We start from the raw sequence: 21492 nt of genomic DNA, 5'->3' as shown, positions 1-21492 counted from the left end.
ACTGCGGTAGCGTAGCGGCTAGCGCGCTGCGCTACGAACCTGGCGACCCGGGTTCGATTTCCCCCTCCCCTAGGTCGACTCAGCCTCAAGTGAATAACTGGTTCCGGTGTGTAAACATCGCCACTGGGGAGACAAAGGTGGCCGGGCGTGGTGCTGGAAACCCCACCCCCTCCGTGTGTCGTGCTGGCCTTCATAGGTGCTCACTGACAGCACTTGCCCCAACAGTCTGTTAAGGCTATACGGGGGATCTTTGTATTTGTTCTTTTGTCCCACGGACGGGAGGCAGTGGCGCAGTGGTTAGCGCGCTACGCTACGAACCCGGCGACCCGAGTTCAACCATGAACGTTTATTTTTTCGTTTTACCAGGTAAGGCCCACTGAGCTCTATAGCTGTCTTTCAGAAGCGACCTGGCCACAAATGATAGCTCAACGAAGTGGCTTATCACGTGCTTTTTTTCCCCCACTCCACACATAGAAACACTCGTTTCTAAATGTGGAGGGGGGGGGGGGAACCGCAGTCCCCGGGGAAAAAAATCCACGAAAACTCCAAATGCACACGTGTCAGGGTCGGGATCGAACCCCTGACCTCCTGTACATCACGCGATATAGTTAACATCTCGCCACTGCGGTGCCCCAGTTCGTTTCCCGCTCAAGGCCAACACCAGTGACGATCGTCTGAACCTGATCCTGTGCTTCCCCTAGGTCGACTCAGCCTCAAATGGGTACCCGGTGCGGTGGGTAAACATCGCCACATGGGGATACAAAGGCGGCCGGGCGTCATCTCCGCCGTGCCTCCTGTGAAGGTTTCCCGGTTTGTGTGAGAAGTTGCGATTGTGGTCTGCGATGTTGGGACTTAATTAATGTTGTGCTCACTTTTTTGTTGTTATTGTTGTTCGCGTGCCTTTTGTTGTGGTGAATCTGTGAAAAAGGAGCTTCATGGATCATCGGATTTACCCAGGATAAATATTGTGATTCTGAGTTGCGAGTGATTTCCGAACCAGTCCTGTTCAAATCAGCTGCTATAAATATGATTTGCCCCTTATCTATAATTAGTGTACATCGTTGTCGGATACGATTAGCATAAATGACGCTCTATAAAAACATCGATTATTCTCAGCTGATGCGGTGTGCCGACATCGGTACTGTGTGGAGAATAAAGGTGGCCTTGTACGGCATCGGCCAAACGAGCATCCCGTGCGTGCCACGCCAGCCTTAATAGGTGCTCACAAACATAAACTCCCCCCGACATTGCGGTCAGCCCCCATGTCTTCGTGGCCACTCAGGAGAACGTAACTCCGTCAAGCGAATGGTAAACATCGTTCACGCGTAAGCCCACGAGGTCTGCTCCCCGAAGTAACTCCCTGCACAGTGTTGTCTTCTCGTAAATGAGCCGCGTTATTGTTGAACCAAGTCAACCCTAAATTAAGGCATTAAATCAAAGTGCGGGCAAAAGGAGGGCCAACTCGGAGAACAAGCGGGCGCACGGCCGCGAACAAAGCAGACTGTACCGGTTAACAGCAACAACAAAAAGTAATATTAAAAAAAACGTTTTTTTTTAAAAACACGACGCTTGCCATAACGTAAGGGACCGTGGGCAATTACAGCCAACGTCAGTTGACCGTGGACAATTAGACCAAAGCCGAAACATAACATTAAAAAAAATGTTAAGAAATATATATTTTTTAGTTTTAATGATAGAATATAGTATTGTCATCAGCATGACATAAGCATACCAAGTTTGCAGTCGATACCACATTGGGAAGTGGCTTAAAATTGAGTTACAATATTTGAGGATATAACAACAGACAGAGTGAGTTAACAAAAGGCGTGTAAAATAAAAAAAATACACTCGACCAGCGCGCATGAATTATTATTCCAGGCTTCTGCTGCTTGGTTGTAAAAGGCTCCTCGCCCTTGATGGAACACTTGGAACAGTAATTTGCTGAGATTTCGTGGCGCGTGCACCGCGCAGGAGGAGAAGGGCCAATCGCGGTGAATCACTGGCGTGGCATAAAGCAGAAACGGCGCCGGATACGTTTAAGAGAGAAATATTTTATTGTAGGTGATCATAAAGGAAGAGGGATAGATCACAACCGCACGGTGAACAATGATGGGTGATGAGCAAACGCGGGAGACGATAACGCATGTGTGATGTTTCGGTGGAGAAATAACGCCTCTCGTGCTGGGAGAGGAAAAGTCAGATTGCTTTCGTCAATGACTCCTCTCTTAGGTCTCGTTCACGTCCAGTTCGCATTGAGACGTTTAGGCTCGAATAAATTAAAGCTGAACTTGTGAGCGAGGGAGCGAGCGCGTGGCTCTGAGAGACGCTTCGAGCCGGTATCGCTGAGATTACGGGTTTGAATCTGGGTTTCAGTCACTGCCTGGGATTCAAATGGGTTCTCAAAGTGGTAGCGAGTCGATGGACTCAGCCTGATCACCCATAACTTCCCCAGACCAAAACTAGATCGTATTGTTTCACTTAATTCAGAATATCCCAACTCTGTCAATGGGTTTCAATTGGTTTTAGATGTGACACTCTCTTAGCAGGGCATAACACGGGTATACAGTGAGGAAAAAAAGTATTTGATCCCCTGCTGATTTTGTACGTTTGCCCACTGACAAAGAAATGATCAGTCTATAATTTTAATGGTAGGGTTATTTGAACAGTGAGAGACAGAATAACAACAAAAAAATCCAGAAAAACGCATGTCAAAAATGTTATAAGATGATTTGCATTTTAATGAGGGAAATAAGTATTTGACCCCCTCTCAATCAGAAAGATTTCTGGCTCACAGGTGTCTTTTATACAGGTAACGAGCTGAGATTAGGAGCACACTCTTAAAGGGAGTGCTCCTAATCTTAGCTTATTACCTGTATAAAAGGCACCTGTCCACAGAAGCAATCAATCAGATTCCAAAGAGCTCTCCAAGGATGTCAGGGACAAGATTGTAGACCTACACAAGGCTGGAATGGGCTACAAGACCATTGCCAAGCAGCTTGGTGAGAAGGTGACAACAGTTGGTGCGATTATTCGCAAATGGAAAAAACACAAAATAACTGTCAATCTCCCTCGGCCTGGGGCTCCATGCAAGATCTCACCTCGTGGAGTTGCAATGATCATGAGAACGGTGAGGAATCAGCTCAGAACTACACGGGAGGATCTTGTCAATGATCTCAAGGCAGCTGGGACCATAGTCACCAAGAAAACAATTGGTAACGCACTACGCCGTGAAGGACTGAAATCCTGCAGCGCCCGCAAGGTCCCCCTGCTCAAGAAAGCACATATACGTGCCCGTCTGAAGTTTGCCAATTAACATCTGAATGATTCAGAGGACAACTGGGTGAAAGTGTTTTGGTCAGATGAGACCAAAATGGAGCTCTTTGGCATCAACTCAACTCGCCGTGTTTGGAGGAGGAGGAATGCTGCCTATGACCCCAAGAACACCATTCCCACCGTCAAATATGGAGGTGGAAACATTATGCTTTGGGGGTGTTTTTCTGCTAAGGAGACAGGACAACTTCACCGCATCAAAGGGACGATGGACGGGGCCATATACCGTCAAATCATGGGCGACAACCTCCTTCCCTCAGCCAGGGCATTGAAAATGGGTCGTGGATGGGTATTCCAGCATGAAAATGACCCAAAACACACGGCCAAGGCAACAAAGGAGTGGCTCAAGAAGAAGCACATTAAGGTCCTGGAGTGGCCTAGCCAGTCTCCAGACCTTAATCCCATGGAAAATCTGTGGAGGGAGCTGAAGGTTCGAGTTGCCAAACGTCAGCCTCGAAACCTTAATGACTTGGAAAAGATCTGCAAAGAGGAGTGGGACAAAATCCCTCCTGAGATGTGTGCAAACCTGGTGGCCAACTACAAGAAACGTCTGACCTCTGTGATTTCCAACAAGGGTTTTGCCACCAAGTACTGAGTCATGTTTTGCAGAGGGGTCAAATACTTATTTCCCTCATTAAAATGCAAATAATTTTATAACGTTTTTTGACATGCGTTTTCCCGGATTTTGTTGTTGTTATTCTGTCTCTCACTGTTCAAATAACCCTACCATTAAAATTATAGACTGATCATTTCTTCGTCAGAGGGCAAACGTACAAAATCAGCAGGGGATCAAATACTTTTTTTCCCTCACTGTACCCCTAGGGTGACTAATGCAGACTGCCAAAAGTGATGTCTCAAGTAGCTCTGTAACGTCGCCTTCAACACCCCGTGGTGCACTGCTCACTGCGGGAGCTCAGAATCGAAATCCCTTCGTCTCACGACAAGCGAGATGAAAACAAAGCAACAGTTTTGTCGCACAATCGACTTTGAAAAGTTCCAGTGGGGGGGTTTCCCTGCCAGCTGCCTCCTCGATCTAAACATTGATTCGGTGCTTATTAAATGGCTCACCATCTCAAATGTCTTAAACCACATCTCAATCACTCCAAAGGCAAACTGGCCTGCAGCCAGGCATTCGTCTGCAAGCACGGGGCGGGGGAGGGCAACAATCGCTATGCGTAATCCCAATTGATAAGTTTCCCGGAAATCTTTCAGATTTTTGCCAAATGTGGACCATGACGCCAGCAACACATATGGCCTGCTCATTTTGAATGACGTCACGGGATCTTTAACGTCCACTGCGAAGCAGACGGTGCATATTTTATGGGCCAAATCGTTGGCAGCATTGACCGGGACGGTCTTTCCGACGCTGAACCGCGAACCTCTGCAACAAGCGGCGAACACGCTGGAGGAGTGATGAGGAATTATGCCACAGGAGGCTGCTGCTCCCATTGGTTTGGTGGCGAGATGTTAACTACCTCGCCTGGTATACAGGAGTATGTGGGTTCGATCCCGAACCCTGACCTTCGTATATTTGTTGAGTCTGCGTGTTCTATCTCCCCCTGTGGTCGCGTGGATTTTTCCTCCGGGTCCTCCGGTTTTTCCCTCCACATTTAGAAACGCGCGTGTAGAGTAATTTGGCTGCTAGGAATATCCACGTGGCAAGCCACTTCGTTGAGCTATCATTTGTGGCCAGGTCGCTTCTGAAAAAGAACGATATACGTAGCTCAGTGGGCCTTACCTGGTAAAAACAAAAAAAAAACATGTTCATAGTTCAGTTTATGATCTGCACGCTCGCTCTCTTCTGATTCAGCGGGGCGAGGGACTGCGTCGACGGCTTGTCCTGACTCTTCCTATCCCAGTGCAAAAATGAGACGCAATTTCAATAGCGGCTTTTTTTCCCCCAACACGATGAGACAACGGCACAGCAACTTGAACACGGGACACTTATACCATGTAGTGGTAGAAAACATTTAAGTTATTTCGCACACGAGAGACATCTGCACCTAAGCAGTGAGGAAAACACAATTGTTTTTTTGTTGTTGTTGTTGTTGTTATCTCTCCAGACAAGCATGTATCGGTACACACGTTTGGTATCAAGCGCATCGCAACAGAAGTTACGGGCGGTACGAGTATTGCCCGTGGGGTCCCCCCCCTCCACCCCCCTCTCTGGGTTGAGTAAGTTGTTCAGGCATCTGTCGTGCACACGCAGACAAAGCCAAGTAGCAGGGGACACAACGTAACATGCAGCCGGTGTAACGCAATCTACACTCAAATACAAATAACCCTTGTTTTTCACGCGGTTAACATATTTGTTTTTTTTTGTTACAAGTTAAAATCATCCACAAACAAGCGCTCCTCAACTCACACAGCATATATATTTGAAAGATTATAAGGATTTGTATTAACAATATATCGTCTAGATAATTGTCTCTAGCAATGTAGTAAAGTAAAAAAAGAAAACATATGACCCATTACTGCTGGTTGTATCGTAAAGTGCGTAGTCCTATAACATTTCGATTAAAACATGCTTCATTCATAGAGTTTATTAACCAACTAGCAATAAACTAACAAGAGTAGATAAAGCTATTCAACTGCTAGCAGCTTTTGACGTTGTAACAACGTACCTACCTCTTAAAATGTAAATACGAGCAATCTACCGAAGTGTAAAAATGCATGCATCCGAGCCAGTGGTTGCAAATTGTTTCAGGATAAATGGTACGCGGTTGATTCGTGGGACAGGAGAGGGATCTTGGGATGATTCGTTCTTGTTTTTTTACACCTTTGAGAGAAATGAGCCCCCTTTTTGTACAAATGCCAATTCAAATAAGACTCACAAATATTAAAGTTTGCAATGATATTGTGCAATTTTGTTGTTCCTGCAAGCAAGAGCTGGCAGAAAAAAAGATATTTTCTGATATGATAATATCGCATCAAGACACAAACATATTTTCAAAGTCTCCCTCTGCCCTTCTCACTCCAGCGACTACAGCAAACCACCACCTCCTATGGAGTTCATCAAACAACCTACTCAGTGTACCCAGAACCAGGAATGTTTTTTGCTGAGCGACGTTTCTCCATAGCTGCACCGTTCATCTGGAACTCTCTCTCTCTCTCTCCCACTGCAAATTCATAGCGGCATCCAAGCTCCACCATCCACCTCTAAGCAGCAGCTCAAGGCTCTCACCTGGTCCAGGCTCTCATGTTTCAGGCTCTCACCTGGTTCAGTCTCTCACCTGGTCCAGGCTCTCACCTGGCTCAAGCTGCGTACGAGGGATATTGATCTCTGGCTACGTGCCTCCGAGCTCTCAATATAATATTGCGCCCAATTCGTGAAATATTTGCACGTTATAAATTGCCTTTTTTATTATTACTTGTACATTTTACAAAACAGAGTTCTTCAAACTTGAAGTAAAATACACTTAGTACAGCGAGGGACATAACATGGACAAATTGGCCCACTGGAGGGATGGGGGGGGTGGGGGGGGGTGGGGGGGTGGGTGGCTCTCCGCTGAATCGTATATTTCGCTCCTGAAGCACAAAATACCTTGGCAGACACGCGACATAGATCTCAATGCGGTAACTCTTTGGCATTTACCAGCGTGTGTCCCGCCGCGTGCTTGGACCTCCCAATGAAAAGCGGTGCTACCGCATGCACCTGCCTGTGTTTGCCTTTAACAGTGAGTAAGCCAGCAGTGGGGCGTTGTGCCGCGGGAATTTGGCTCCGTGATACCCTGCTGTACATCCATTGCCGTCCAGTTAACGAGGTGAGAGCCGATCGAGAGGCTCACCTCCGGGGGAGAGACTTGCAGCTGCGCGGGAATACGCTCCGGTATTTTATTTTCTTATCTTGCAAGGTGACGCGTCTGAATGGATCTGCCGTCCACGTTTCGGAGCGAACAGCGAGCTCCGGGTCATTCTCGCGCGAACGCTATCCGACCGGCACGGGAGATGAAAGCTGGGCGCGGTGTGAAATCTGACTCGGAGGCAAGCGAGGCGACCGCTGAGCTACCCAGCCAACAATTAACAATTTAGAAACGTGCGCTTCGAGTATTTGGCTGCTATAAATGTCCACGTGATAAGCCACTTCGTTGGGCGAGCATTTTGTGATAGCCAGGTCGCTTCTGAGCTATACATCTCAGTGGGCCTTACCTGGTAAAATACAAGTTTTTGCGTCGTTTAACAGTTTCAATAATTCAAAGAATAAGAACAACACATGAAAACATTACGAGCCAAATGACCGCAACTAAATAAAATATACTCTTACTGTCAGTGTTCACGAGCAGTAGACATGCAAGTGCGTAACAAATAAATAATACACACATACTGGTCGGTGTTAAGTTAGCATCTCAGTTACTCGATGGCCTCCTGTGTTTAGCCAGGCGGTGGCGGCTACGCACGCCTATAACCCGGAGACGTGAAGGGTTGGTGTGGATCGCACACACGTTGCGATACTCCCTTCCCACGGGCCTCGGGGACACATAATCCTGGCTCGCCAGGAGAAGGCGGTACAGCAAAATGGGGACGTAATATCATCTGTCGCTTCCGTATGGGATAGAGCGTTGCCCCCTCGCATTCACGGGTTTTCACCATGAAAACATTTTGATATATAGAGGATGGCCGAGCTTGGGTAATTGTTGGTAGTGCCGGCTCACCATCTGGCTGCTGCCTTTAAGCTTTGCTTCTACGTTCCTCGGCGATCGTGAGATGCAATTTGCATTAATGACGGCACTATATAAAACAAAACAATATTTTTCATTTTGATTTAAAGCTTTTGTGAGACTGCAGTGATTCATATTCTTGGTTCTTTCGGTAAAGTCACGTAGAAGGGAAACAATAAAATAATAAAAAAAAATAACTGCCAAATCGCTCTCCGTGGTGCTAATGTAAAAAAAACCGCCACTTTTTTTCAAATTTTCTTGCTGTGGTTTTCACACCTGATGATGATTGCTTGTGTTGCAGTCGAAACGTCGTGAGAACTTTATTGTTTTATATTTTTATTATTTTATTGCTTCCCTTCTACGTGACTTTACCGAAAGAACCAAGAATATGAATCTTTTGTCATTATGATGAATTAATAGATATTCCAGTGTGTGTTTCAAGATTGTCCCAGAACGATACACTGACGTTAACACTTAACCACGTTTCCCCGTAAACAGCTGTGGGCTCACAACATCCCGTGCAAAAGAAAGAAATCCTTGCGCATTATAACCTCGTGCACGTAACCTGTACGAATAGAGTATAAACGTGTTTGAAACCGATAATTGCACGTTCGTAATTGGTTTCTTTTGGGTCGGATCGTGCAGGTATGATGTCAAATAGACCTATGCATCCGCCAAAGCCAAACAAATTAAGTTGTCACGTAGGCAAACGTGCCAGCCGATTTCACATATTGTCAACATTTTCTTGCTCTGCGACGTTAACCGCTTACAAAATCAACTTTGGGTTAACGTTTGAACTCATTTATCCACACCGAGCCATGTGACATTTTTTTCAGGAGGGTCCTGCTCAAACATTGGGTTTCCTTATTTTAAGATGGGGGACAACACTAGCCGTACAGATGGAAACGCGCGGCGATTAGTCCGCCTGCTGTACTGCCTTCCGGAGAGAGCCAGGGCACGGGCACCTCGACACCCACGGGAAGGGAGTTTTACATTTGCGTGATCCACCGATCCTCATTCATTGGCACATCTGTCCAAGTGACAGCTTGGTTAGTGTGGCTGTGTTCGGTGTTGGGGGAGATGCAGCTGGAATTGACATTATACATAGGAGGTCTAACCCAAAAGACACCAGTTATGAATCATATTGGTCGTGAAAGTCTCCATATGAAATTCATTGTATGTTCATTTTGTAAATATATAGGATATTACAAAAAATCGTATTTCTACTGGCAGCTGTGTTGCATGTGTTATTTCCTGAATCTCTTGAGTTGCATTATTATCTTTTAAGTGTCGCGCCATTCTGTGGACAGTTAAAATATTACCGTATTCTCCAGATTATAAGACGCTGCGGAACTTCAGGCGCACCTCAAACTTGTGCCCGGTCTCAAGAGAGTTACACAAATCTGGTTACGCACAGCTACCAGATTTACAAGACACAACCCCCCAACTGTTGCTTTAAAATGCAGGTAAAAAAAGTTAGCGTCTTATAATCCAGAAAATACGGTATATACAGATTTTTTTTTTTGTTCCACACACATACATATATATGACAAACAGCGTTTGAGCACAAATAACATTTCAATTGGTCACTGTTTTCCAAGTCCTCGAACCACAGAGCGCAACTACGAACGTGCGACACGCGACAGTAGGCCACGGGGCCGGAGTAGATGTCTCGCCGAATGCTACCACCCGAGGTGGCCCCACTCTCATGCTTGCGATGTGTTTATGCGGCCAACAGACTGTGAACGACGCGACATCCGTTTGCAATTGAGCGGGGTTGTCGTACAATTCGTCCGCAGTAGCCGTATAAATAAATCGGTACGAACTGAAGTTTTGCCGCGTCAGGTGCCGATTTCTGCACCTGGCCCTCCGCACTGGCCACATTAATCCAACTCCGGCCCGGTTTGCATAGGGGAAACCGCGAGGGCACGTTCACACTGGCCACACTGGCCCACGGTCCATCAGGTCCCATTTAAAGTCGAGCCTCTCAAACCATCAACACCAACGCAGCGGCTGTGCGGGACTGATTTTGGTCAGATTTTAGTTGAGATCTTCCTCGCTCTAAAATAAGCAAAATTGAGACAGCAACACGCATTCCGAGCGTTCGTTAGTGCAGCGGGCGTCAACCTATGAAGTACCCCCCACCACCACCCACCTGCTCTCCCCAGGTAGGCAGCAGCATGGATTTCGTGCAGGAGAAATAATGGAATGTGCACTAGGGAACGTCAGCCCGACGTTGCGGCGGCAGAACACACTGACGCACGGGGTGAAACAATCACCTTACGAACACAAAACACACCGATACACGGCACGAAACAAACACCTTACGAACACACTGATACACAGCATGAAACACATGCCTTGCCAACACCGCGTTCACTGGAGGCGTGGACATGTAATCTCTCCGCGTATTGGGGCCTTGGCAGTGCCGATTTGCACTGCAGGGAATTAAATGTTTAGCTTTGATTAACATTTGATTTACGTTTGCATATATTTCCGATCCATTTGCTCGTTTGAGAGGTGTTTTTTTTTTTGGTTGCGTCACTTAATTTCTGCCCTTTGCTTTTGTCATTTTGGTTACGATCCAGGTCACCCTGGCAAAATGAGACTCTACCCTGGTCCCTTGAGTTCTCACCTGGTTCAACAAAATCATCTTGAAACTTAGGGTATGGGGGGGTCGTCGGGGGGTGGCGGGGTAGTGACGGAGGCTGGGGGGTGCAGGGACCGATGACCATGGCTTTGGAGGCCACTGCCACACACCACCGAAGGTTGATAATTAATCGCTGCGTTCATGTGACTGTGAAGTCTTACGTCAAAATTCCCGCCAGACCTACGCGGCGGTGCCACACCGATGTCAAGAACGCACTCAAAACACCCCAACTTCACGATGGAGCCCCTTGCGCTGAAGCGTTTGAATTACTATATATCTACTATAGACACACATGGATCCTATTAGCTGTCAGACTCCCACTCAACTGGGCTGCATAGTCTCACGGGGTCAGCTCCGATTCACTCTTCGTGTCGCACAGATCAACGTGTCTATGTCAGAAACTCAGTGCGTTACCGGCGATTGATGCCGCCGTAGATATCATTTGTTCATCGTTAATGGGGCTCATCCACAGAGAGAGCAAATGGACCGCTTGAAATTGCTTCAATCCGCGCTCGTGTCGAGACAACATTTGAACTCTTGACGGAGTAAACAGCCACCACTGACGGTGGGGGTAAACATAGTGGTGATGTAGACGGTAGCAATCGCGACGCTAGCGAGCGCGTGTGCATTGACAATATACATATGGCGTTGATATTGCTGTTCAATGTATTAGTATTCATGTCACGCATATGTTGTACGTGTGTATGTTGAACTTCTTTCGCACCGTACGTAGTCAACCGTGCCAGTCGGAGGTGCATTGACGGTGGTAATGTTTCTTTTTCACGCCGGTGAGAGAAATGGCGGCGTGACGGTATCTGTTATTTGTGGGTTGTTATTTTTCCGTCATGCATTTTTGTACATTTTTGGTTGACATTTCCTCAACGCAATTTGTTTGCCGAGGCAAATCTCAACGAATCTCAAGGCTCTTCACTCCGTTTGCCAAAACACATTGAGACATCGACGTCGTTTTGGTCAACTAACTCGTGAACCGGTGTAGGAGGCGCGTGGGAGCCGACCAGATTACCGGGAGAAAGCCCGCTCACACGAGGGGGGGATAACGCTCGGACGGACCAGTTCACGAACCCGCTCCCTCTGTCCTGCCACCTACTGACCACCTTGCAGCCCAGTGGGCTTTGGAGTTCCATGCCCGTGTGTGACCCACCATGCCGCGCCTCCAGAGTGCTACATCACAGGGGTTCGCCAAGCGAATATACCCAGCATTTTATTGACACGCTGCGTGCTGAAGGTTTTCCAATATTTCACCGATGGCTGACGGTAACGATGATCGGGCAGCCGAGTGATGATTATAAAGTTAATAGCAACGGGTGGCATGATGGAATTATGTCTATGGGAACAATGGCTCTGCTTCAACTTTCACGTGGTATATTATGATGATGATGATGATGATTAACGGTGTACGTAGATATGTTTGATTGTAAACATTCAATTGGTACAACCAGGGTGATCGTTTCAGAACGGTTCTGTTGAGAGCATGCGATTGACGATAGGATAAGTAGATTTGATGTGTGTAACGGTGCATCGATTCATATCGATTCCTAAGCTGATGACACATGCGAATGGCGCGCTTAAGTCTCAGTGCTTATATATTCATACGCCTTACGTAATGGGTTCGCGGAACCCTGCAGCCAAAAGCGGCTGCTACATCCACTGCAATGTTAAAGTATAATTCGTTTATTAATGTGATTTTGTCTTTTGCTTATCGCAGCCCTTAATCGCACCGGTGTGTGGGGGTGGGGGATAGGTTGTTGGTTACACCTCCAGCCGGCAGCTCGGCCTCGGTGATTAACTCAGTTAAGTTCTAAAGCTTAGTGTCGGTGACAAGCGTGGCTAAGAGCGACAGCTTTGTGTCAACGGTAGACATCGTTATGTTATGTTGCTAAGCATTGCGTCAGTGGCAGGCGTGGTTATGCTGGCAATATTGTGTCGATTTACCACGTTATTATTATTATTAGCGAGTCTCAAGACCCTTTTGTAGGAAGGTTCTGCCAAGTTTCCGTAGCACGGGGCAATTCTGCCACGTGTAATGCCAATTGAGTCATTTGCGCGTAACTATTTCAGCATTGGGGAATGTTTAACCAGTACCAATTACGTTCTCTGTGTGTTTGTGTTTTGAGCTAACGGAGGGGAAACCGGAGAACCCAAAGGAAAACCCATGCAGAACAGGGGGGAGAACATACGTAGAAACTCCTCATATGCAGAAACTCCACGTACGTAGAAACTCCACATACGTAGAAACTCCTCATACGTAGAAACTCCACATACGTAGAAACTCCACACACGTAGAAACTCCACGTACGTAGAAACTCCACATACGTAGAAACTCCTCATACGTAGAACTCCTCATACGTAGAAACTCCACATACGTAGAAACTCCACGTACGTAGAAACTCCACATACGTAGAAACTCCTCATACGTAGAACTCCTCATACGTAGAAACTCCACATACGTAGAAACTCCTCGTACGTAGAAACTCCACATACGTAGAAACTCCTCATACGTAGAACTCCTCATACGTAGAAACTTCACGTACGTAGAAACTCCACGTACGTAGAAACTCCACATACGTAGAAACTCCTCATACATAGAAACTCCACGTACGTAGAAACTCATCGTACGTAGAAACTCCTCGCACGTAGAAACTCCTCATACGTAGAAACTCCACGTACGTAGAAACTCCACGTACGTAGAAACTCCACATACGTAGAAACTCCTCGTACATAGAAACTCCACGTACGTAGAAACTCCTCATACGTAGAAACTCCTCGTACGTAGAAACTCCTCATATGCAGAAACTCCACGTACGTAGAAACTCCTCATACATAGAAACTCCTCGTACGTAGAAACTCCTCATACATAGAAACTCCACGTACGTAGAAACTCCACATACATAGAAACTCCACGTACGTAGAAACTCCACATACGTAGAAACTCCACGTACGTAGAAACTCCACATACGTAGTAACTCCACGTACGTAGAAACTCCACGTACGTAGAAACTCCTCATACGTAGAAACTCCTCGTACGTAGAAACTCCTCGTACGTAGAAACTCCACGTACGTAGAAACTCCACATACGTAGAAACTCCTCGTACGTAGAAATTCCTCGTACTTAGAAACTCCACATACGTAGAAACTCCACATACGTAGAAACTCCTCGTACGTAGAAACTCCTCGTACGTAGAAACTCCTCGTACGTAGAAACTCCTCATACGTAGAAACTCCACGTACGTAGAAACTCCTCATACGTAGAAACTCCACGTACGTAGAAACTCCTCATATGTAGAAACTCCTCATACGTAGAAACTCCACGTACGTAGAAACTCCACATACGTAGAACTCCACGTACGTAGAAACTCCACATACGTAGAAACTCCTCGTACGTAGAAATTCCTCGTACTTAGAAACTCCACATACGTAGAAACTCCACATACGTAGAAACTCCACGTACGTAGAAACTCCACATACGTAGAAACTCCTCGTACGTAGAAACTCCTCGTACGTAGAAACTCCACGTACGTAGAAACTCCACATACGTAGAAACTCCTCGTACGTAGAAACTCCTCGTACGTAGAAACTCCACATACGTAGAAACTCCTCATACGTAGAAACTCCTCGTACGTAGAAACTCCTCATACGTAGAAACTCCAATTACGTAGAAACTCCTCGTACGTAGAAACTCCACGTACGTAGAAACTCCTCATATGTAGAAACTCCTCATACGTAGAAACTCCTCGTACGTAGAAACTCCACATACATAGAAACTCCTCGTACGTAGAAACTCCACGTACGTAGAAACTCCTCATACGTAGAAACTCCTCGTACGTAGAAACTCCTCATACGTAGAAACTCCTCGTACGTAGAAACTCCTCATACGTAGAAACTCCTCGTACGTAGAAATTCCTCATACGTAGAAACTCCACATACGTAGAAACTCCACGTACGTAGAAACTCCACGTACGTAGAAACTCCTCGTACGTAGAAACTCCTCGTACGTAGAAACTCCACATACGTAGAAACTCCACGTACGTAGAAACTCCACGTACGTAGAAACTCCTCGTACGTAGAAACTCCACGTACGTAGAAACTCCACATACGTAGAAACTCCACGTACGTAGAAACTCCACGTACGTAGAAACTCCTCATACGTAGAAACTCCTCGTACGTAGAAACTCCACGTACGTAGAAACTCCACGTACGTAGAAACTCCACGTACGTAGAAACTCCTCGTACGTAGAAACTCCTCGTACGTAGAAACTCCACATACGTAGAAACTCCACGTACGTAGAAACTCCACGTACGTAGAAACTCCTCGTACGTAGAAACTCCTCGTACGTAGAAACTCCACGTACGTAGAAACTCCACACGGAAAGGCGACCGCGTCGGAAATCGAACCCGGTGCCCGCGCTCGCCTCGCCGGCACGAGCGTTGCCGCCACGCCGCTCCACGCGTCACACTGATTGTATTCTGTTGCCGACGCGCACAGCTATGCCGTTTATACCGTTGCGGCGATACTACGCTCGATGACGCGACTGCCGCCGCTGCTGCTGCTGCTGCCGCCGTCGCCCGCACCTTCTGCCGCTACAGCAGCGGCAGGTGCAGCTGCTTCTCCAGGGAGCCGCGCGCCACGCCGAGCACGGCGCGCGCAAACTGCTGGTACAGCCGGTCCATGTAGCTGGTGGCGCGCGGCACCAGCCCCTCGAGGAACGCCAGGTGGCCGCCCCTCGCAGTCACCAGCAGGGCCACGTAGGGGTTGGCGCGCACGCTCTCCAGCGGGAACGCTGCGTGCCGGACACACGGCGGTGTTCGCGTTGGTACGATCGGCACGTTCAACGGATGGGGGAGGTGGGGGTGAGGGGGGTGGGAAGAGAGTATCCCCTGCCAAGCGTGAAGAGGCAGGGCGATGAACTTAAACGAATCGATTTAAAAAAAAATTTACCAGGTAAGGCCCACTGAATTCTAGATTTAAAGCTTTCGTGACTGCTAGGATCCATACTCTTTGGTTCTATTGGGTAAAGTCACGTAGGTGAAAATAAAATAACAAAAAATCACGACGTTTCGGCCACAACACAAGCGGCCTTCACCTGATGAACTTTACCCAATAGAACCAAAGAGTAAGGCCCACTGAGCTGTATAGCTTTTTTTCAGAAGTAACCTGGCCACAAATGATAACTCAACGAAGTGGCTTCTCACGTGGAAATGTATAGCAGCCAAATACTATAAACGTATGTTTTAAAATGTAATTATTGTTGGCTGGGTAGCTCAGTGGTTGTGTCGCTTGCCTCCGAGTCAGATTTAACACCGTCCCATGCTTCTAAACGTGGAGGGAAAGACCGAAGGACTCGATGAAAAATCCACACAACCACGGGGAGAACACGCAAACTTCAAATATAAAGGCGTCGATGTCAGTAAAGAACCCACGACCGCCTGCATACCAGGCGAGGTAGTTCACATCTCGCCACCGTGGCACCCAAACTTCCCAAGAGGCAGCATGGGCAAGTCCTGAAATATCTAACTTCTTAAAATAGGGCCCCAGATGAATTACAAAGTCACAGTCAACGTATATTCTCTTGTGTATATCAATTAAATGCTAGTTTTTGGAGCATCAGAGGTGGTGGTGGCGGGGGGGGGGGAGTGGTTTTCCCTATAGCCCTCCCCCCAATTTCCACCCCCCCCGACCCCCTATCATAGGTGCTCACGTGTGTAGGCTACACGGGGGATCCTTTAGTCTTTTATCTTGAGCCGCTTTTGCTTAGGGTTGGCTGTGGACGTTTGGTATTCACGATCGGAGTGAGTACGCCATCTGGCGCCGTTCTGGGTGTGCAGCATGCTGGCTGCACCATGCCCCCACGATTCCAGATCTCACATCCGGCAGACAGAGAGCCCATGGAACCAACACCGAATCAACGTTGGCGCAACGTCAACCAACGTTGCCCCAACGTTGCAAGTCTACCGGGATACAACGGAACCCTTTAAGCTGCCACGGAAAACTTTCTACCATACATTTTTGTCATCGGCGGATAAAATTCGTCGAGAAAACAATTGTTAGCATATCCCGCCCTTGGCGATAACCCCATAAGGCAATCTGTGGCAAGTGGAGGGGGCGAATGCGTGAGCAATCCGTAAAACGCAACAAACCCCGTCGCAAAGCCAGCCGCGCCAGGTCTCACGGGAGCCCCTTTTAGCTGCGGTCAAATGATTTAACGTGAATTGATGTGAAGAGCATCAATAATTAAATTAACTGCAATGGCTGCACTCTGTGTGCGTTGGTATTGTAAAAACAAAAATAGCCCTCGGGTTGGCATTCTTTCACTAGGTTTTTTTTTGCTGTTTGTTGGCAAGGGGAAATGTTGTCTTTTGTGATCGTTTATTGTTTTTTTTTGCCGCGTTTGAAGTGATGAAGTACTGAGAATTTATATGGGGGGGGGGGTGTGGGGAGGAAGAGTGGAGGGGGGGGAGATGTTTTCAGAAAGAGATGCAGAACAAAGACGTTTTATTTTGGGTGATATTTTACAATGGTGTGAATATATCTTTTATAAACCCGCAGCAACCACAAGACGTCCTAAACGCGCTGAGTGCCTCTCAATTCCGTGGTCCTGTGCAAGACACATCTATTCAGACTCGCCTTCCCATAAAATCTAAATTAAAATGTTGATTAGTTAGTTATTTGAGTTACGACTTAAATTTCTTATGCTACTCGTTGCGCACGGTTGCACTTTACTTTGCGTCCCGGTTGCAATTTACTTTGCTCAGTCGTAAAGTGCACTTATGGCTACATTATTGAGGGCGATATTGGCAAGTAAAAATAAAGAATGATTGATTGAACACAACGATGTACAGCGAACAAGCCGCATCCTCAAGGCTCAATGCAAAGCCCCGTGATGTATCGCCTGTCCACATACGCATCGTAACTTACGCAACGCCAGAGAAGCTTTTCTCGGAGAGGCATTAAACGGAACTGTTTGCTTTTTATATATTCCTTTTCAGTTGCAATGAAGTACTGGTTAGTTTAACACGTCATAGGTTGTATCGCGTAAAAATCTAAATGTGTCGTTAAACCCGCCACCACCCGATGTGTTAAAATAATTAATGGGACCAATAACACATTCATATATAAAGGACCACAGAGCTTGGGCAATGCTTGGTGCCGGCTCACCGCGTGGCTCCTGCCTGCCTGCGGTCCCTCGCACCTCTTGAGTCGTTCCCTCTCCACGACAGCGAGCGAACGCCGCGCGACGGCGCGTCACTACAAGTTGAAATGACTTACGATTATTATCACTACGACTACAGGCGCGTTGATCACGACGGTGACGACGGCGGCGGCGGCGCAACGAAGTTGACGGTGGCGAGCATTACCGCTGGCCGGGGACAGGGGGTCGTCGGCGGCGTTGAGGCACAGCACGGGCACTCGCACTGCGGGCAGCTTGTGGCAGGGGCTTGCGTCGTGGTAGTAGCTGCGCACCGAGCTGTAGCCGAACATGATGGAGATGAGCCGCTCGTCGTACTCCCACAGCGAGCGAGACTGCGCGCGAGACGGACACGCGGGCACCGTGAGGCGGGCAGGGGTTATGCAATATGCTCACTGCAGCGTACATTTCAACACAAAAAAACAAGACCCATTTCATGAAAAGCGACATGGTAGATATAAAACTATTAAACTAAATAATTTTTTATTCATCCCCCCCCCCCCACATCTCTCCGGTGCTACTGCGGGGTCCACTTTCTGCCCCGCCTCCTTCCCCCCCCCCACCCCCCACTTCTCTCTCCCCCCCCTACTGCCGAGGCCTACTCTATAACCTCGTGCCACGGCAGATCTCTCGCCTACTTCAGCAGTTGTTTCTTGCTGTGGTTGTCCCACCTGATGACGATTGCTGGTGTTGCGATGGAAACGTCGTGATTTATTATTTTTTTACCCACGTGACTTTACTGAAAGAACCACAGCGTATGGATTCCTGCAGTCACGAATGTTTCAAATCAAGATTGCCCAATAAGCTATGTAGTTATTTTTTCAGAAGTGACCTGGCCACAAAAGATAGCTTAACGAAGTGGCTTATCATTCTTGATTTGAAGCTTTCGTGACTGCAGGAATCCATACACTTTGGTTCTTTCAGTAAAGTCACGTAGGTAGAAAAATAATAATAGATGAAGACGTTTCGATCGCCACACAAGCAACCGTCTTCGGGTGGGAGTGAGAAACAGGCTGCTGAAACAAGTCCTTACAGTGAGGGAAAAAGTATTTGATCCCCTTCTGATTTTGTACGTTTGCCCACTGACAAAGAAATTATCAGTCTATAATTTTAATGGTAGGTTTATTTGAACAGTGAGAGACAGAATAACAATGAGGGAAAAACGTATTTGACCCCTCTGCAAAACATGACTTAGTACTTGGTGGCAAAACCCTTGTTGGCAATCACAGAGGTCAGACGTTTCTTGTAGTTGGCCACCAGGTTTGCACACATCTCAGGAGGGATTTTGTCCCACTCCTCTTTGCAGATCTTCTCCAAGGCATTAAGGTTTCGAGGTTGACGTTTGGCAACTCGAATCTTCAGCTCCTTCCACAGATTTCCTATGGGATTAAGGTCTGGAGACTGGCTAGGCCACTCCAGGACCTTAATGTGCTTCTTCTTGAGCCACTCCTTTGTTGCCTTGGCCGTGTGTTTTGGGTCATTGTCATGCTGGAATACCCATCCACGACCCATGCCCTGGCTGAGGGAAGGAGGTTCTCACCCAAGATTTGACGGTATATGGCCCTGTCCATCATCCCTTTGATGTTGTGAAGTTGTCCTGTACCCTTAGCAGAAAAACACCACCAAAGCATAATGTTTCCACCTCCATATTTGACGGTGGGAATAGTGTTTTTGGGGTCATAGGCAGCATTCCTCCTCCTCCAAACACGGCGAGTTGAGTTGATGCCAAAGAGCTCCATTTTGGTCTCATCTGACCACAACACTTTCACCCAGTTGTCCTCTGAATCATTCAGATGTTCATTGGCAAACTTCAGACGGGCATGTATATGTGCTTTCTTGAGCAGGGGGACCTTGCAGGCGCTGCAGGATTTCAATCCTTCACGGCGTAGTGTGTTACCAATTGTTTTCTTGGTGACTATGGTCCTAGCTGCCTTGAGATCATTGACAAGATCCTCCCGTGTAGTTCTGGGGTGATTACTCACCGTTCTCATGATCATTGCAACTCCACGAGGTGAGATCTTGCATGGAGCCCCAGGCCGAGGGAATAATCGCACCAACTGTTGTCACCTTCTCACCAAGCTGCTTGGCAATGGTCTTGTAGCCCATTCCAGCCTTGTGTAGGTCTACAATCTTGTCCCTGCCATCCTTGGAGAGCTCTTTGGTCTTGGCCATGGTGGAGAGTTTGGAATCTGATTGATTGCTTCTGTGGACAGGTGTCTTTTATACAGGTAACAAGCTGAGATTAGGAGCACTCCCTTTAAGAGTGTGCTCCTAAACTCAGCTCGTTACCTGTATAAAAGACACCTGGGAGCCAGAAATCTTTCTGATTGAGAGGGGGTCAAATACTTATTTCCCTCATTAAAATGCAAATCAATTTATAACATTTTTGACATGCGTTTTTCCGGATGTTGTTGTTGTTGTTATTCTGTCTCTCAGTGTTCAAATAAACCTACCATTAAAATTATAGACTGATCATTTCTTTGTCAGTGGGCAAACGTACAAAATCAGCAGGGGATCAAATAATTTTTTCCCTCACTGTATATATTCTTGGTTCTTTCGGTAAAGTCACGTAAAAGAGAAACAATAAAATAATAAAAATATCAAACAATAAAATTCTCACGACGTCTCGACTGCAACACAAGCAATCATCATCAGGTGTGAAAACCACAACAAGAAAATGTGTGCCTGTGTGTGCTATTAAATCTATTTGTTTTTCCAGCCGGCATCAATATTTCTGTTGTGATTGGAAAATTTTCACGTTGTGGTTTTCACACCTGATGATGATTGCTTGTGTTGCAGCCGAAACGTCGTGAGAATTTTATTGTTTTATATTTTTATCATTTTATTGTTTCCCTTCTACGTGGTGACTTACCGAAAGAACCAAGAATATGAATCCCTGCAGTCACGAAGGCTTTAAATGAAAAGTCCTTATCTATAGAGCCGAGAGGGAGGGGAGGGGGGGATTGCCGCATCGGGCCGCATCGGGCAAGAGGGTGGGGGCTGGAGCTTGATAGGAGCCAAATACTCTAAACGCATGTTTCGAAACCTGGAGGGAAAAACCTAAGGACCCGATGAAAAATCCACGCGACGACGGTGAGAACATGGAAACTCCAAATATACAGCAGGCGTCAGGGTCGAGATCGAACCCACGACGTCCTGTATACCAGGCGAGGTAGTTAACATCTCGCCACTGCACAACATCTCAAATCTGTAAACGATGGCCAATCACAACAGAAACATTGATGCCGGCTGTAAAAACAAACAGATTTAACAGCACACACAGTCGCGCAGGTGCTCACTGTCGGTACAACGGCTTCAAGACCACCAGACCAATTATCCAGACCAAATTATCCAGAACAATTAAAGTTACCCTAGGAAAGTGTTAGTGTGGTCCCCATAGTCTAAAGCTAAAGTCATTTTTTCTATGTATGGGCTCCCAGGGGCATGTGGTAGCAGCAAACATTGATGACTGTACTGTAACTGATGAGTCCCAGTCAGTTCTAGGTAAGGCTGCAAGCTTCTTAACAGGCAATGCTGCACACCTGCGTGTGTTGGAGAATCTATTTGTTCGTTCCGGGCCTGCACTAATTGTTCCGCTACGGTGGGGTTTTCTTGACATGGACGCAACACCGACACCATACCAAACAAC

The 21492-nt window shown here is 47.0% G+C and overlaps 1 protein-coding gene across 4 annotated transcripts in view; it reads right to left on the bottom strand.

Moving 5' to 3' along the window:
* Positions 1-2031: 2031 nt before the first annotated feature.
* LOC116945235 (phospholipase ABHD3-like) overlaps positions 2032-21492 on the bottom strand; it is a 50966-nt gene continuing 31505 nt past the window's right edge. For all 4 annotated transcript variants that reach the window (XM_076068988.1, XM_032959555.2, XM_032959556.2 and 1 more), the window contains 2 exons: positions 18013-18178; positions 2032-15437 (listed from right to left, as the gene is read on the bottom strand). In XM_076068988.1, coding sequence (XP_075925103.1) covers positions 15238-15437; positions 18013-18178 — 366 coding nt within the window. In that variant the 3' untranslated portion in view covers positions 2032-15237. The remainder of the gene's footprint in view (positions 15438-18012; positions 18179-21492) is intronic.

Source organism: Petromyzon marinus, chromosome 23, assembly GCF_048934315.1.
Source record: "Petromyzon marinus isolate PM22_M1 ecotype Great Lakes invasive population chromosome 23, UKy_Petmar_22M1.pri1.0, whole genome shotgun sequence".
In the NCBI taxonomy this organism is placed as follows: domain Eukaryota; kingdom Metazoa; phylum Chordata; class Hyperoartia; order Petromyzontiformes; family Petromyzontidae; genus Petromyzon; species Petromyzon marinus.
The sequence above is the reverse complement of the archived record's forward strand: the minus strand, read 5'-3'. Positions and strand labels throughout refer to the sequence as shown.